The sequence below is a fragment of the Coffea arabica genome, chromosome 2e (assembly GCF_036785885.1).
Source record: "Coffea arabica cultivar ET-39 chromosome 2e, Coffea Arabica ET-39 HiFi, whole genome shotgun sequence".
NCBI lineage: Eukaryota > Viridiplantae > Streptophyta > Magnoliopsida > Gentianales > Rubiaceae > Coffea > Coffea arabica.
This window is the reverse complement of record NC_092313.1, coordinates 52,571,510-52,590,360: the sequence shown is the minus strand read 5'-3', so window position 1 is coordinate 52,590,360 and position 18,851 is coordinate 52,571,510. Positions and strand designations below refer to the sequence as shown.

Sequence of the window (18,851 nt, the reverse complement as noted above, 5' to 3'; positions counted from 1 at the left end):
TATTAATCATTGGTTTTATTTTTAAATCGAGTTCAAATTCATCATCTAACTCTTCTATATTAGTTATTGATGGAGGGTATACTTTTTCTATTTTAGAAAATAACTATGGAAAATTTATAAAAACATTCTCAGCAAAATGTTCCATATAATAAGTATTTGACAAAACATATGAAATCATATAGATAATCGAATAGGGTCTATTTCCTTCTTTAAATAAATCTTTTCTTTCAAAATTCTGTCTCAATGGTAATACTTTATCAAAATCCTTATCTTGTAAGTTATAAGCAATCCGATAATGTATGTTAAATATCAATTTTTAGTATTTTAAAATTCCTCTTAAAATACTTAAGCAAGCTTCTTCTCTTTTTAAGATTCTATTATCTAATATTGCCAAACTAATTGGGCTATCTATTGCTTCTCTAAATGTATATCTTATTATCATTTGTATAGATCGTACATGTACCCATCCTATCTTATTTCTAACTTTCTTATCTATTTGATTTAACTTGATTCATAAATCTTTCTTTGATAATAACAGTATCATTATTGTATTAGAAATCATGCTTATTTCAAAAGTTTTTTCTTGTAAATTAATTCTATAAAACATGTAATGTTATCTAAGTATTAATCCTATCTTTTCCCATATACTTCTACGAAATCCATTGTATGAATCTATAGTATAAGTACTATTTTGTATCTTTCTTAGTATATTTCTATATATAATTGCTTCTTGGTTATATTCTATAGGATATCTATTTTCCTTTCATTTATAATATTGGTTTTTCCTTTAATTACTCTATCCATTCCTTGACAATTTTGTTATGGCTATTTGTTTAGATATTTTTTGTTCCATCTTATTTTCATATATTTTAGGCATTTCAAAGGGTTTAACTGTTTCTTCATTCTTTAATCTATTTTCTATCTTTTGTAATCGATCCTGGCTTATCTCAACTTCTTTTTCCAACCTTTTTATTTAGTATTTCCTTTCCAAAGTATATTATCATTTCTTTATTTCTGAATAATCTGTTTCTAGTTTTAATTTGTCGGACTTTATTTCTCTGTATTCCTCCATGAAGGTGATGATCTTTATAATGTCTAGTAAGTTCAATATGAATCTCTACTTGTCTTTGTTTAACAAATTTATTTCTCATTTCAGTTTCATCTTTAATGATTCTTATATCTCTAACAGTTATAATGTGTAGTAAGTTCAACATGAATCTCTACTTGTCTTTGTTTAACAAATTTATTTCTCATTTCAATTTCATCTCTAATGATTCTTGTGAGGACCCGAAAATTATTTTTATATTTTCTCTTCATTTTGAATAAGATGATATTTTCTTTTACTTTAATTTATTTGCCTTAAGTTCTTAGATACTTTCATAGTTTAAGTCAAGATTTTTATTCTTTTCCTTCTATAATTTGGTGCATGTTAAGTTTCGTAAGTGTGACCAACTAGTGAGGTGTGAGTAATAAATTTGGAGGATTAGAAAGAGTTTTGTGCAAAAGGAATTATGTGACATGAGGTGTTAAGAGTTAATTGTGTGACAGCCCCACCTTCCCCTAAGGCGTACCAAAGGGGTCAGCGAACTGCCTGCCCAACTCTTGTCAGGACTACTAAGACGGTTATACACAACTCAAATCGTTCCGGAATACATTAGCGCGCTTAAACCAATCAACAATCACGAAATGAAAAAATGAAAATCGAAACAGAAAGTGAATAGCGACTACCACGTCACAATCCGGCCGGATTCTGGCCGGATATCCGACCGGATTCCTGTCCGGATTGGAGGTAGTAGCCAATCCACCGAATTCCAAAATTTCCCTGTCAATTTTCAGCCGGATTCTCCTGCACAGATTCCCGCCAAAATTTTTCCTTCTTCGTTCAAATTCCAAACTTGTCCGAAACCCAACCGAATACAATTAACTTCATATAATCCTTGAAAATGGACATTTACAAACCAAATATAACACATGAACAGGATTACACGCTTTTATATACCACATTCGTACATTTACAAATCAAAAGGGAAATATTTGAATCAAGGTACATTTAGGGTTTCTAACCACTGAGGAGCTATACAAAATATCTAGACTAGCTCAACTCATTCTTCAAAAATCACAGGTCCAAAAGTTGTTCCCTGTAAGGAAAACAAATTTAACGGAGTGAGTTTTCGCCTAATGAGGTACCATCACTCAAGCATTCAAGGATCACATAAACACAATGATACTCAATTCAAATATGTTCATCAAGAGAGCAAAAACCAACACCAAGCAACAATAACGAGTAAAAGGATACGGATGGCTCTCAAGAGCCCTTTTCCTCTTTTGCCGTACTTGATCTCACCTCATTGACTCTCCGTCAATGTATATAGATTAACCATAACCGTAGACTCCACTTTACTACGATTTCCGTCCACCGCACATTTCCTTTACCGGGCCCGAACACCAAGCAGAACAGAAATGGTAATACTCGAGTATACCGGAATCAAGAGTCTCATACCCATAGATTCCTCAAAACAGTCCCCATGGCTTGTCAATTTTCCTCGACCAAGTCCTTACTGGCTCGAGTCAATTGACTTCCAATGAGGTTGAGCTCAGAGGTAACAGTAATGGTCGTTGGATACACGTCCAAATGACATCAGTTCAAGTATTATCAAGAAAATTCCATGTGATATAGTAAACTGTCAAATAAGCCGTAGAGTATGAGAGTGATCAAGTACACCCTCGTCTCATCTAGCATAAGCAGTAATCACAAATAGTCCAATCACAGATTTCAAGTACAATAAAGTCATGAAATAACAATCACGTGAGTAGTACACTCACCAATTCAAGCAAAGCAAAGTCACAAATTTCTGCCCTACATATGCCTTGAATCACCGGCACGTCATATAACAATCAAGAAACACAATTGAGACTCGTACACGAGTCATAAACCTAATCAAAAATGACTAATGCATGGCCAAAATAGAACTTGGAAACAAAATACGGAACATGTGGTGCCAAAGGTTTAGACAACCCCTAAAGTCACACAATTCCACACAAAGCAACCCAATTCCAAAGAATCACATAGACTTAAAAGTTGGACAGCATTTTCCCTTAAATTTCAGATTTTCCATCCTACCAACAACCATTTATATTCATCCAACACAACCACAAATACATCTACAATCATAAGCCATTCAACACACCCTATTAGGGTTACAATACCCTTTAATGTTAGCCAATCAAAAGTTCCACAACAAACCCTAGAAAAGCCCCAAATTGAAACCCTAAAACTGTAATTTCCGCACAAAGCTGAAATTTTTCGCAAATAATCATACCCAACATATACAAGCTCCATTTTACACCATGACAAGCCATCATTCCACGACTAAACAATAATTATCATATAAAATCAGAAATTTCACCAATAAATCAGAAATTTAACAAACTCTACTTAAAACCATTAAGTCTTCCACAAAATAACATTTTTTGCCACTAAAAACTACTAATCTACCCTTATTAAGAACAAAGAGGAAATTTCTTAGCAACTCACCTTATAAACTCAAGAAAGATAGCAACTTAGCACCTCCTCTTCTAAAACCACTCCACCACCTTCATTAATCCTACCTTGCAAAGAATTTTTATGGAGTAATTTGAAGTTTTAATGGTTGGATCACAAGATATGAACAAGAAATGGATTAAACAAGAAAGTCTCTCTCTTCTTTCCTCTCAAGAAGCTCGGCCAAGGAGGATGAAAATGAAGATGATTTTGGGTCAATTTTTGATATTTGGTAAAGGTAAAGTAAGATAGTCAAAGTCCAAGTTGAATAAGAAAGTGACACATGTCACCTTTTAGTTTAAACTTATCCTTTTGTCTCTCCAAAATTAAACCATCTAGGTAACCTCTAATTACCTCTTAACACCTAATAAATTAATCCTTGTATACAAAACTTAATCTACTTAGCCAAATTTATCGTACTTAACGCACTAGCGGGTCCCACGTCCAATATACACTCCTAATATCTCTTGAACTAACTTATACGAGAAAAATGATTTAAAAACTATATTTACTCATAAAAATTATTTAGAAATTTTTCATAATAAAGAAAATATAGAAAATGTGTGCAAATAAATAAAATAATGTCTAGAAAATAAGAAAATTTCGGGTTCTCACACTCTCTCCTCCTTAAAAAATTTCGTCCTCGAAATTTCTTACCGTGATTCGTAAATAGACCAGGGTATTTCTTTTGCATCTCCTCTTCCACCTCCCAGGTCGCCTCCTCTACCCCGTGATTTTTCCACAAGATCTTCACCAAAGGGATTTGTTTATTTCTCAGCTCCTTAACTTTTCGGTCGAGTAGCTGTACAGGTTTCTCCTCATAGGTGAGTGATTCATCTATCTCAATCTCCTATGGTTGTAAGATGTGAGTTGGATCGGGGTAATACTTTTTGAGCATCGCGACATGAAAGACGTCATCAATTCGGGATAAACCTGGCGGCAACTCGAGTCGATACGCCACTTTCCCAACTCGTTGAAGGATCGTATAAGGTCCTACGAACCGAGGTTGAAGTTTCTTTCCTCTACCCGCAGTGACACTTCGTAGTGGCGTGATTTTAAAGAAAACATGGTCTCCAACTTCGAACTCCAAATCTTTCCTTCGATTGTCCGCGTAGCTCTTTTGTCGGCTTTAAGTTATTTGGAGTCTTTGACGTATTAACTTGACTTTTTCTTGGGCATCCTCCATCCATGGAATGGTTGTTGGATCTAGAATCTTCTTTTCGCCTACGTCATCCCAATAGATCGGTGATCGACACTTCCTTCCGTAAAGCGCTTCGTATGGTGCCATTTGGATTGACGAATGGTAACTATTATTGTAGGCAAACTCCATTAAGGTCATGTGTTGGCCCCAACTACCCCCAAAATCTAAGATGCAAGTCCTCAACATATCCTCAAGGATCTGAATGGTTCACTCAGATTGTCCATCCGTCTAGGGGTGATAAGTGGTACTAAGGTTGAGTTTAGTCCCCAAGGTTTCTGGAAACTTTTGCCAAAATCTAGACACGAAACGAGGATCTCTATCCGAAACGATACTCACAGGGACTCCGTGTAGTCTTACAATCTCATCCATATATAACTGAGCCAATTTATCCACGGAATACTTCATGTTTACCGGTAAGAAATAGGCCGATTTGGTTAACCGATCGACGATCACCCAAACGGCATCATGTTCTCGTTGGGTTCGTGGCAAACCTGAGACAAAGTCCATTGTAATGTTTTTCCCACTTCCATTCGGGTATCTCAAGGGGTTGTAACAATCCAGATGGTTTTTGATGTTCTGCCTTAACTTGCTGACAGATGAGACAAGTTTGCATGTATTGGGCAATTTCCTTTTTCATGTTGTCCTACCAATAGGCCCCTTTCTGGTCCTGATACATCTTACTACTACCTGGACGGATTGTATACTTCGACCGATGAGTTTCCTCCAAGATTTCCCTTTTCAATACTTCATCCTTGGGTACCACCACTCGATTTTGATACTTCAAAACACCCTCGGGACTTAAATTGAAATCAGACGTTTCTCCATTTTCCACTTTTCCCCCCACTTTCATACCATCGAATCTTCCTTCTGGGCCTCTTTAATTCTTTCCAGTAAAGTGGATGTCACTCTTATGTTACCAAAAATCACCTTCTTATTGCCAAGACAAGGGTTCCATTCACTAATTGATGTCAACAAGTCCCACTCCTTAATCATTAATCTCGTAATTTGAGCCTTTCGACTTAAGGCATCGGCCACCACGTTAGCTTTTTCCGGATGGTAGTTGATGGTGCAATCGTAATCCTCCAGAAATTCCATCCATCGTTGCTGCCTCATGTTCAATTCCTTTTGCGAGAAGAGGTATCTAAGGCTCTTATGGTCAGAATAAACCTCGAAAGTTACCCCGTATAGATAGTGTCTCAACTTCTTCAAAGCAAAAACAACTGCAGCTAACTCTAAATCGTGGGTTGGGTAGTTCTGCTCATGAGTTTTCAATTTTCTAGAGGCAAAAGATATCACATTCTTGTTTTGCATCAGCACACACCCCAAACCTTCCCTCGAGGCATCAGTATAAACAGTAAAGCTATCTATTCCGTTAGGTAAAGCTAGAACGGGGGCCATGGTTAATCTTCTCTTCAATTCTTGAAAACTAGCTTCTCACCTAGTATCCCACACAAAATGATCATTTTTCTTCGTCAAGTCGGTTAAAGGCCCGGCAAGTCTAGAAAAGTCCTTAATAAAATGCCTATAGTACCCAGTCAACCCTAGAAAGCTACGAATCTCAGTGGAGTTTTCTGGCATCTTCCATTCAGTCACTGCCTCTACTTTCGCCGGGTTAACAGAGATACCTTCTTGTGAAATTACATGCCCTAAGAAAGAAATCTTCTCCAGCCAAAACTCACACTTACTAAATTTTGCGTACAATTGATGCTCTCTTAGGGTTTGTAAGGCAATTCGCAGGTGTTGCTCATGCTCCTCTCGGGTTTTTGAATAAACCAAAATGTCATCGATAAACACAATGACAAATCGGTCCAGGTAGGGTTTAAAAATTATATGCATCAAATCCATAAAAGCAGCAGGGGCATTGGTTAGTCCAAAAGGCATGACTGCAAATTCAAAATGCTCGTATCTAGAATTGAAGGCAGTCTTTGGTATGTCCTCCTTCCTAATCAACAATTGATAGTATCCCTGTCGGAGGTCTAACTTCGAGAAGACCACTGCTCCTTGCAACTGGTCAAACAATTCATCGATATGGGGCAGTGGGTATTTATTCTTAACCGTTACATTATTCAACCCCCGGTAGTCTATACACATCCGCAAACTCCCATCCTTTTTCTTAACAAACAACACAGGGGCTCCTAAAGGAGATCCACTCTCTCGAATAAACCCGCGCTGTGACAGCCCCACCTTCCCTTAAGGCGAACCAAAGGGGTTAGCGGACTGCCTGCCCAGCTCTCGCCAAGACTAACGGGACAATTCAATACGGTTTAAACGTTCCGGAACACACAAGCGCGCTTAGACAAGTCAAAATTACAAAATAAAAAAAATGAAAACAGAGTCGGCCATGAATAGTAACTGACATGTCAAAATCCAACCACGCATCAATCAAACATATACATCTTGAAATTTAGCATTTACATACCAAAAGGGCATACCCAAGTTGTCCAACAAGTTTATACAAGTACGGTTTGTAAATTACAACTCAACATTTTTTGTTGGATCCAAAATGCACTTAGAGTTTTGCCCAAAAGGAGCTATTCAAAATATAGTTACAACAAGCTCAACTCGGCAACCAACATTCATGAACATTCCAAAAGTATTCAAATTCCTGTAAGGAAAACAAAAGGAATAGAGTGAGCTTACGCCCAGTGAGATACTATCACTCAAGCAACCAAGTTCATATAGGCATAAAACGTTCAATAATGAAGTAAACCAAGATCACACATTCACAACATGGTTAAAAGGATACGGACGGCTCTCAAGAGCCTCTTTCCTCGCTTGTATATTTGATCGGACTTCATTGACCCTCCGTCAATGTTTACAAGTAACCAACCGTAGGCTCCACTTTACTTCCATTCCTTCCACCCAACATCCCCCTACCGGATCCGAACTCCAAACAGTATCAATTTGGTAATACTCGAGTATACCGGAATCGAGAGTCTCATACTACAAGATTCCATACAACAGTCCCCATGGCACGTCGATTTTCATGACCAAACCCTCGCCGCCTCGATTCAATCGACTACCAATGGAGTTGGGTTCAGTAGTAACAGTAATGGCCGTTGGATACCAGTCCAAATGACACCAAAGCCAGTATTTGCATGTATCACTCAATCATACAGTAAACAATCATTTAAGATAAAAGGGTGAGAGTGATCAAGTACACCCCACCTCAATCAAGGTCAGCAATGCAATTAAGCCATCAAATCAATGATTTCAAGTGTAGCAAAGCCACATAGTAACAAACAAGTGAGTAGTACACTCACCAAGCACGCAAGTGGAATTTCATAAACGTCCGCCCAAAGAGCGTCTCGAATCACCGTCACGCCCTAAAATATTCAAACAAGCACAATAAGACTCGATTACAAGTCATAAACCAATTCCACATACTACCAAAAATAAAGCTCCGTTAGGACGTATAAGCACTAAAGTAAGTCAGGGAAAATCCAGAAATGCAAGTTAAATTCTAAGACCTAAAAATAGTTTTGACGCCATTAAGCGTATTGGGCACAACTGGCACTACGACTATCGGATGGATGTATACTATACACCATTTCGAAGCTAACAGAAATGGCTACAATGTTGAAGAAGGCCACTCAGTCCAGTTTGTAGTGAAACTAGGTGAAAATATCAATATACCAAACCAGAACCGCAAAAACAGGTTAATAAACCGCATTCTGGTTAAATCATCATAAGTCAGGCTACCTAAGTCCAATTCAAGTGATTCCAAAGCCATCCGAAAGCTAAGATACCAGGTTATATTTCTTAAGAAGAATTAAACAACCAAATCAGTAGTATTCCCAATCAAATTAACCAATTACCAAAGCTGATTACCAAGTTCGGACAGAAACAGGGCAGCAGGGGTATTTCAGTCTTTTTATAGGCTACGTTGCTCTGATTGGCCTAAATTTTTGTAGCCAACTATAAACTATCATTCCCTACAACTTTCATGTTTTAACCCAAGGCTAATACAGCCTCTAACTAGGAGGAACAGTACCGGGCAGAATGTGATTACATGAAACCCTAACTTGTGAAATTTTCCGTCAAATGCGGAAATTTTCCGCAACAACCACAATTTATGCATTCTAGCTCCATTCTAGATTATTTCCAACCATCATACATGGCCACACAATAGTAATCATATTTAAACAGAAAAATCATGAATAAATAGAAAAAATGCCATCAATCTCACTAAAATCATGAAATAACCCACAAAGACACCTCTTAGGCTACCACAAGCCATTAATTATACATCATCAAGAACAAAAGAGGAGTTCCTTAGATGCTCACCTTAAAATGCAAGAAAGGAAGCAACTAACCACCTTAGCCTTCCAAACAACTTCACAACTAACCTTAATATCACCAAACTAAGAGGTTTTATGGAGTAGTTTAAAGATTAAGCGGTTGAAGTGCAAGATTGGGCAAGATTGGAGACTAGAAAATTGAGAGCTTTTCCTTTCTTTTTGGCTTGGAGAGAATCGGCCAAGAGCTTGCAATTAAGGGGTAATTTTGGTCAATTTTTGATTTATTTGGTAAAGTAATGAATAGTAGTCAACAAGTAAGAAGTAATCTCCAAGTGACACTTGTCACTTCCATAAATGCATAGCTATCCTTTTGTCTCTCTCACACCAATTCATGTAGTATCCTCTAGTTATCTCTTAACACCAGCTAAAATAAATCCGGTATCCAACACTTAACCTAATTGGCCGAATTTTTCCGAACTTTTCGCACTAGTGGGTCCCACGTCCGGTATACATTCTTAATTTCTCAAAAACTAACCGATACTAGAAAAATCATCTAAAAACTATATTTACTTTTAAAAGTTATCTGGAAAATTTTCTAATAAAGAAAATGCAGAAAAGCATGCAATTAAATAAAATAAAACCTTGAAAGTGAGAAAATTTACGGGGTCTCACACTCTCTCCCCCTTAAAAGAATTTCGCCCTCGAAATTTCTCACCTTAACTCACGAAAAGTTCTGGATATTTCTTTTGCATCTCTTCTTCCATCTCCCAGGTAGCTTCCTCTACCCCGTGGTTTTTCCACAGTATTTTCACTAACGGAATTTGCTTGTTTCTCAGTTATTTAACTTTCCGGTCAAGTACTTGTACAGGTTTCTCGTCATAAGTGAGCGATTCATCTATGTCAAGCTCCTCCGGTTGTAAAATATGGGAAGGGTCGGGGTAGTACTTCTTAAGCATCGAGACGTGGAAGACATTGTGAATTCTAGAGAGACTTGACGGCAGCTCTAGCCTATATGCTACCGCACCCATCCTCTGCAGGATCTTGTAAGGTCCGACGAACCTCGGTTGCAATTTCTTTCCTCTACCCGCCGTGACGCTCCGTAACGGTGTAACCTTGAGAAAAACACGGTCTCCAACTTCGAACTCCAAGTCTTTCCTTCGATTGTCCGCATAGCTCTTTTGTCGGCTTTGAGCAGTTTGGAGTCGTTGCCGTATTAATTTGACCTTTTCTCGCGCCTCCTCCATCCATGGAATAGTGGTTGGATCTAATGCCTTTCTCTGGCCAACTTCGTCCCAGTAGATCGGTGATCGGCATTTTCGTCCATATAGTGCCTCGTATGGAGCCATTTGAATCGACGAATGGTAGCTGTTGTTGTACGCAAACTCTACTAAGATCATGTGTTGACCCCAGTTGCCTCCAAAATCCAGAATGCAAGTCCGTAGCATGTCCTCGAGAGTTTCGATTATTCGCTCCGATTGGCCAACCGTCTGAGGGTGATAAGTCGTGCTCAAGTTGAGTTTAGTCCCCAGAGTTTCTTGAAATTTCTGCCAAAACCTTGATACAAAACGGGGATCTCTATCGGAGACGATGCTCACAGGAACACCAAGTAGTTTCACTATCTCATCCATGTACAGCTGGGCCAACTTGTCCATGGAATATTTCATGTTTGCCGGCAAGAAATGGGCCGACTTGGTTAATCGATCGACGATCACCCAAACGGCACCGTGTCCTCGTTGCGTTCGCGGCAAACCTGAAACGAAGTCCATTGTGATATTTTCCCACTTCCATTCGGGTATCTCAAGGGGCTGTAACAAGCCCGATGGTTTTTGATGCTCAGCCTTAACCTGTTGGCAAACGAGACATTTTTGCACGTATAAAGCGATTTCCTTCTTCATATTGTCCCACCAATAGGTTCCTTTCAGATCTTGATACATCTTACTACTACCCGGATGGATCGTGTACTTGGATCGATGAGCCTCCTCTAAAATCTCCGTTTTCAACGATTCATCCTTTGGTACCACTATTCGATTTCGGTATTTTAAAATACCCTCAAGACCAAAGTTAAAATAAGTCGTTTCCCCTTTTTCCACCTTCTCTCCCCATTTTCGCACAAATAAATCCTCTTTTTGAGCTTCCTTAAGGCATTCCAGTAAGGTGGAGGTCACTTTAATATTGCCAAAAATCACTTTATGACTCCCAAGGCAGGGTTTCCACTCGCAAACGGATTCTAGGAAATCCCATTCTTTGATCATTAACCCTGCTACTTGAGCCTTGCAACTCAGAGCATCGGCCACTACATTCGCCTTTCCTGGATGGTAGTTGATGGTACAGTCGTAATCCTCCAGAAATTCCATCCACCGTCGTTGCCTCTTGTTCAATTCCTTCTGTGAGAAGAGGTACCTTAGACTCTTATGGTCCGAGTAAACCTCAAAGATCACCCCATATAGGTAGTGTCTCCACTTTTTCAGCGCGAAAACCACGGCGGCTAGCTCTAGATCGTGGGTCGGGTAATTCTGCTCGTGAAGTTTCAACTTCCTAGAAGCAAAAGAGATCACATTACGATTCTGCATTAAAACGCATCCCAGGCCTTCTCGAGAAGCATCAGTATAAACGGCAAATCCATCAACTCCGTTAGGCAGGACTAAAACTGGCGCCGTAGTCAACCTTTTCTTTAACTCCTGAAAGCTCGCGTCACATTTGGCATTCCACACGAACCGACCATATTTCTTCGTCAGGTCGGTTAAAGGACCGGCCAACTTAGAAAAATCTTTAATGAAACGCCTGTAATACCCCGCTAAACCTAGAAAGCTACGAATCTCGGTGGAGTTTTCTGGCCGTTTCCAATTGGTCACAGCCTCTACTTTCGCTTGGTCAACCGAGATGCCTTCTCGGAAAATTACGTGCCCTAGGAAACTAACTTTCTCCAGCCAAAACTCGCACTTACTGAACTTGGGGTACAATTGATGCTCCCTTAGGGTCTGCAACACAACTCTCAGATGCTACTCATGTTCCTCACGAGTTTTGGAGTAGACCAAGATATCATCAATAAAAACAACGACAAATCGGTCCAAATAGGGCTTAAAAACCCGATGCATTAAGTCCGTGAAGGCGGCAGGTGCGTTGGTTAGTCCAAAGGGCATAACTACGAACTCGAAATGCCCATACCTCGAGTTAAAAGCGGTTTTCGGAATATCCTCTCTCCTAATCAACAACTGGTAATACCGCTGTCGGAGGTCCAGTTTTGAGAAGACCACTGCTCCCTGCAGTTGGTCAAATAACTCATCAATGTGGGGCAGTGGGTACTTATTCTTAACCGTGACGTTGTTCAGGCCCCGGTAATCAATACACATCCTCAAACTTCCGTCCTTTTTCTTTACAAACAACACAGGGGCTCCACAAGGAGACCCACTCTCTTGAATGAATCCCCGCTCCAGAAGGTCTTGTATCCTCAAACTTTAGCTCCTTGAGCTCTGCAGGGGCCATTCGGTATGGGGTTTTGGAGATAGGTGAGGTCCAGGTAGCAGGTCTATCTTGAATTCTATCTCTCTTTCCGGAGGTAGAGCTACTAACTCATCAGGGAATACATCCGGAAATTTCCTTACTACGTGTACATCCTCTACCTTCACTTTATCTGTGGGGGTGTTGATTAAAAAGGCTAAAAATTCTTGTGCCCCTTTACTTAACAGTTTTCTAACCCCGAATGCCCGAAATCAAAGCAGATGAGGCTAACCTACCCCTTATATCCAACCTTAGGGTCGCCTCCCCAGGAATACGGAACTCTACCACTTTCTTCTTACAATCTAGTTGGGCATTATACTTAGCTAGCCAGTCCATGCCCAGAATCACATCATACCCCTTGATGGACAGGCTTATCAATTCTCCTAATAATCTCTTCTCTCTTACCCACATTTCACAATCCCTATAAACCAGACTAGTAACCAACCGATGATTCCCCGTAGGGGTACTAACTTCTAGGTTGTATGGTAAACTAGCAGGTTATATATCGATGCCACACATGAAATCAGGATTAACAAAGGAATGCGTGGCACCTGGATCTACTAAAACTTCGGCAAAGCGGTGGAATACAGGGATCGTACCTTCTATGACCTCGGAGGAATCTGGGACCTGTTGGGGTTCTAACGAATATACTCAAGCTGGCACCTTAGGTTTGGACCTATCTCATTTAGCTGGTCCAGCATTGGTCCTCGGCGGTTGTTGGCTCCCTTTTCCATATTATTTTAGGACCGGGCAAGTGGCCAACTGGTGGTCTGCGCTTCCGCAGCGCAAACATTTGCCCTCCTTCTTCCAGCAATTATCCTCGGAGTGATTCGGCTTTCCGCAGTACCCACAAGGCCCACGGGGCGCCGAACCTGAACCCTTCTGGAAGTTTTCGCCTTGGCCTCTCCCAGTTGGGCCACCCCTGGACTGAGCCCCTCTGTTGGAACCCATCTGTCGTCCACCTCCAACTCCTCATCCGAACTTGGAGGGGGTACCTTTATCCCCTTGCCCCGAACTGCTTCCAGGAAAGCCGCGCTTCTTTGCCTAGAAGTTCCTTACTTGCAACCTAGCACTTTCTACCCGTTGGGCCTTTTCCACGACCTCGCTAAAAGCATTAATTTGAGCTACTGCGAGATCCTTCTGGATTTCGACATTCAAGCCCTGGATAAAACGCCTGATCAATCGTTGCTCGGTCATGATCAGCTCAGGAGCAAATTTGGACAGGCGGGTGAATTGGCTCTCGTACTGCGCCACAGATTGAGTCCCTTGGCGGAGTCGGATAAACTCATCTTCCTTCCTCTCCTGAACTAGAGGAGGAAAGAATTTAGCGTTGAATTCTCTCATAAAATTTACCCAAGTCCTGGGTGTTTGTTCCCGTTCCCATTTTTGCCGAATGACATTCCACCAGGAACGGGCCGCCCCTTCCAACTGGAAAATGGCAAAAGTCACCTGCCGTTCTTCGGTGTAGTGCAGGGCAGCGAAAATGTCTATCATTTTCTCAAGCCACCTTTCGGCGACATCCGGGTCGGGCCCCCCAACGAATTTCGGTGGGGCAAACTTCTGAAATCTTTCAAGTGCCCTGTCGTCGCTCTCGACGTGGTTGCCAGGGTTTCCAGGGTTAGGGTTAGGGTTCTGACCCTGTTGCTGCACCACTTGTGCCAGCAGGTTGGTCATTTGCTGCATAGCAGCAGCTATCTGCACGTTGGGGTCAACCCTCGGTTCAGGATTAGGTCCAGAGGAGGTTTCCCCAGCACCCCTGTCCGGCGTAGGTTGCCTACTCCCGCGCCCACGCCCCCGTCCACTGCGCGAACCTTCCATGAACTATACTTGATCTAAACAAACGTACTAGAACAATACAATAACAATGCATGTAAGTAAAATCCCACAAGTTTTTACAATAACATATATATACATTCCAAACAAAGTCAAACAACGCACATATCAACAACCAGTCAAGCCAGGTACAGTTAAATCAAGTACAGGCAAGTCAAGTATACACATAGACAATCCACCAGGGAATGGCCTTATCAAAAATAATATACACGTAGCTAATCCAACGTACAAAACGGCTAGCTAAGGCTCTTTTCCCTATCCGTCCTATATACAGAAACAAAACGATCCCAAAAGATCCAAGGAGTCACAACCTAGTCCGTCGTCGGGCTAGTGGACCCACCCGACGGGGTGGATTCACACCCTGCCCCGGTCCCTGTGCACGACGCCTCGTCACTCACTCCCTCGACCACGTCGGCGCAGAGGTTCAGGATCGACGCGGCTCGAACCCTAACCTTCCGAGCTCGCTTAGTCTCACGCTCACGTATCTCCCTAAGTTGAGTGCAGAGGTCATCCACTCTATCCTCACACTCGAGCACATCGTACTCTAGATCCTTAATTCGCTTGGCTTGTTTCTCGTTGGCCGCCCTCAACTGATTCACCTCGGCCTCGAGCCTAGCATTATCTTTGGCCAGCTCCTTCCGTTCCTCGGCCACGGCCAACACTAAGGTGTTAGGGTAGGCGTAGGTGTGGCGACACTCACACCGTCGGAGGCGGTTAGCCGGGCTCCAACGCACGACGGCCCCACTTGGCCGTATCTGGCATGGGATCACTGGGAGCACTCCACGGGGTCGCTCACCAGGAGGGCTATCACTAGGCTCACCACGTCCGTCCATCCTACACCAAAAGAGTAAATACATGTAAATAACCTTAAGGAACATAATCAAAATAATCCTCAAGTCGAGTCTTTCTAACACGCCCAGGCAATTCAAACCTAGGCTCTGATACCACCTGTGACAGCCCCACCTTCCCCTAAGGCGAACCAAAGGGGTTAGCGGACTGCCTGTCCAGCTCTCGCTAGGACTAACGGGACAATTCAATACGATTTAAACGTTCCGGAACACACAAGTGCGCTTAGACAAGTCAAAATTACAAAATAAAAAAAAACGAAAACGGAGTCGGCCATGAATAGTAACCGACACGTCAAAATCCAACCACACATCAATCAAACATATACATCTTGAAATTTAGCATTTACATACCAAAAGGGCATACCCAAGTTGTCCAACAAGTTTATACAAGTACGGTTTGCAAATTACAACTCAACATTTTTGGTTGGATCCAAAATGCACTTAGAGTTTTGCCCGAAAGGAGCTATTCAAAAGATATTTACAACAAGCTCAACTCGGCAACCAACATTCATGAACTTTCCAAAAGTATTCAAATTCTTGTAAGGAAAACAAAAGGAATAGAGTGAGCTTACGCCCAGTGAGATACTATCACTCAAGCAACCAAGTTCATATAGGCATAAAACGTTCAATAATGAAGTAAACCAAGATCACACATTCACAACATGGTTAAAAGGATACGGACAGCTCTCAAGAGCCCCTTTCCTCGCTCGTATACTTGATCGGACTTCATTAACCCTCCGTCATTGTTTACAAGTAACCAATCGTAGGCTCCACTTTACTTCCATTCCTTCCACCCAACATCCCCCTACCGGATCCGAACTCCAAACAGTATCAATTTGGTAATACTCGAGTATACCGGAATCGAGAGTCTCATACTACAAGGTTCCATACAACAGTCCCCATGGCTCGTCAATTTTCACGACCAAACCCTCACCGGCTCAATTCAACCGACTACCAATAGAGTTGGGTTCAGTAGTAACAGTAATGGCCGTTGGATACCCGTCCAAACGACACCAAAGCCAGTATTTGCATGTATCACTCAATCATACAGTAAACGGTCATTTAAGATAAAAGGGTGAGAGTGATCAAGTACACCCCACCTCAATCAAGGTCAACAATGCAATTAAGCCATCAAATCAACGATTTCAAGTGTAGCAAAGCCACATAATAACAAACAAGTGAGTAGTACACTCACCAAGCACGCAAGTGAAATTTCATAAACGCCCGCCCAAAGAGCGTCTCGAATCACCGTCACGCCCTAAAATATTCAAACAAGCACAATAAGACTCGATTACAAGTCATAAACCAATTCCACATACTACCAAAAATAAAGCTCCATTAGGTCGTATAAGCACTAAAGTAAGTTAGGGAAAATCCGGAAATGCAAGTTAAGCTCACAGACCTAAAAACAGTTTTGACGCCATTAATCGTATTGGGCACAAATGGCACTACGAGTATCGTATGGATGTATACTATACACTGTTTCGAAGCTAACATAAAGGGCTACAATGTTGAAGAAGGCCACTCAGTCCAGTTTGTAGTGAAACTATGTCAAAAGATCAATATACCAAACCAGAACCGCAAAAACAGGTTAATAAACCGCATTCTGGTTAAATCATCATAAGTCAGGCTACCTAAGTCAAATTCAAGTGATTTCAAAGCCATCCGAAAGCTAAGATACCAGGATATATTTCTTAAGAAGACCTCAACAACCAAATCAGTAGTATTCCCAATCAAATTAACCAATTACCAAAGCTGATTACAAAGTTCGGACAGAAACAGGGCAGCAGGGGTATTTCAGTTTTTTCATAGGCTACGTTTCTCCGATTGGCCTGAAATTTTGTAGCCAACTATAAAATATCATTCCCTACAACTTTCATGTTTTAACCCAAGGCTAATACAGCCTCTAACTATGAGGAACAGTACCGGGCAGAATGTGATTACATGAAACCCTAACTTGTGAAATTTTCCGTCAAATGCGGAAATTTTCCGCAACAACCACAATTTATGCATTCTAGCTCCATTCTAGATTATTTCCAACCATCATACATGGCCACACAATAGTAATCATATTTAAACAGAAAAATCATGAATAAATAGAAAAAATGCCATCAATCTCACTAAAATCATGAAATAACCCACAAAGACACCTCTTAGGCTACCACAAGCCATTAATTATACATCATCAAGAACAAAAGAGGAGTTCCTTAGATGCTCACCTTAAAATGCAAGAAAGGAAGCAACTAACCACCTTAGCCTTCCAAACAACTTCACAACTAACCTTAATATCACCAAACTAAGAGGTTTTATGGAGTAGTTTAAAGATTAAACGATTGAAGTGAAAGATTGGGCAAGATTGGAGACTAGAAAATTGAGAGCTTTTCCTTTCTTTTTGGCTTGGAGAGAATCGGCCAAGAGCTTGCAATTAAGGGGTAATTTTGGTCAATTTTTGATTTATTTGGTAAAGTAATGAATAGTAGTCAACAAGTAAGAAGTAATCTCCAAGTGACACTTGTCACTTCCAAAAATGCATAGCTATCCTTTTGTCTCTCTCACACCAATTCATGTAGTATCCTCTAGTTATCTCTTAACACCTGCTAAAATAAACCTGGTATCCAACACTTAACCTAATTGGCCGAATTTTTCCAAACTTTTCGCACTAGCGGGTTCCACGTCCGGTATACATTCTTAATTTCTCAAAAACTAACCGATACTAGAAAAATCATCTAAAAACTATATTTACTCATAAAAATTATCTGGAAAATTTTCTAATAAAGAAAATGCAGAAAAGCATGCAATTAAATAAAATAAAACCTAGAAAGTGAGAAAATTTACGGGGTCTCACACGCGCTTCAATAGGTCTTGCAACTGTAACTTTAACTCCCTAAGTTCGACAGGGGCCATCCGATATGGGGTCTTAGAGATAGGTGATGTTCCCGGTAACAAATCAATTTTGAATTCTATCTCTCTCTCCGGAGGTAGGGTTACTAATTCGTCAGGAAACACGTCTGGATATTCCTTCACCACGTGCACATCTTCTACCTTCAGTTTATCGGTGGGGGTATTGATTAGAAAGGCTAAAAACCCTTGCGCCCCTCTACTTAGCAATTTCCTAACCCGAATACTCGAGATCAAGGCAGATGAGGCTAACCTATCCCTTATATCTAACCTTAAGGTCGCCTCCCCCGAAATACGAAATTCTACCACTTTTCTCTTACAATCGAGTTGAGCATTATACCGAGCTAACCAATCCATGCCAAGAATTACATCATACCCCTTAATGGACAAGCTTATTAAGTCCCCTAACAATTTTCTCTCTCCTACCCAAACTTCACAATTCTTATAAACCATGCTAGTGAGCAAACGATGTTCCCCCGTCGGAGTACTAACTTCTAGGTCATAAGGTAAACTAGCAGGTTTTATATCAATTTCACACATGAAATTGGGGTTGACAAACTAGCAGGTTTTATTTTGTGATTTTGACTTGTTTACGCGCGTGGGTATGTTCCGGAACGTATTAGATCAACGTGAACTGATCCGTAGTCCTGGCGAGAGCTGGGCAGGCAGTCCGCTAACCCCTTTGGTTCGCCTTAGGTGAAAGTGGGGCTGTTACAATTGGTATCAGAGCTTAGGCTTCAGATCTCTGTAGTGTGTCCTAGGCTTGAAGTTTAGGATGCCGGACTGTGGGT

At 40.9% G+C, this 18,851-nt stretch overlaps 1 protein-coding gene across 1 annotated transcript in view; it reads right to left on the bottom strand.

Annotated features, from left to right (window-relative positions):
• The window catches only part of LOC113729145 (uncharacterized), a 35,166-nt gene extending 20,019 nt beyond the window's left edge, over positions 1–15,147 (bottom strand). The window contains exon 1 of the mRNA XM_027253471.1: positions 14,655–15,147. Within this exon, the coding sequence (XP_027109272.1) occupies positions 14,655–15,147 (493 nt within the window). The remainder of the gene's footprint in view (positions 1–14,654) is intronic.
• Between the last annotated feature and the right edge of the window lie 3,704 nt (positions 15,148–18,851).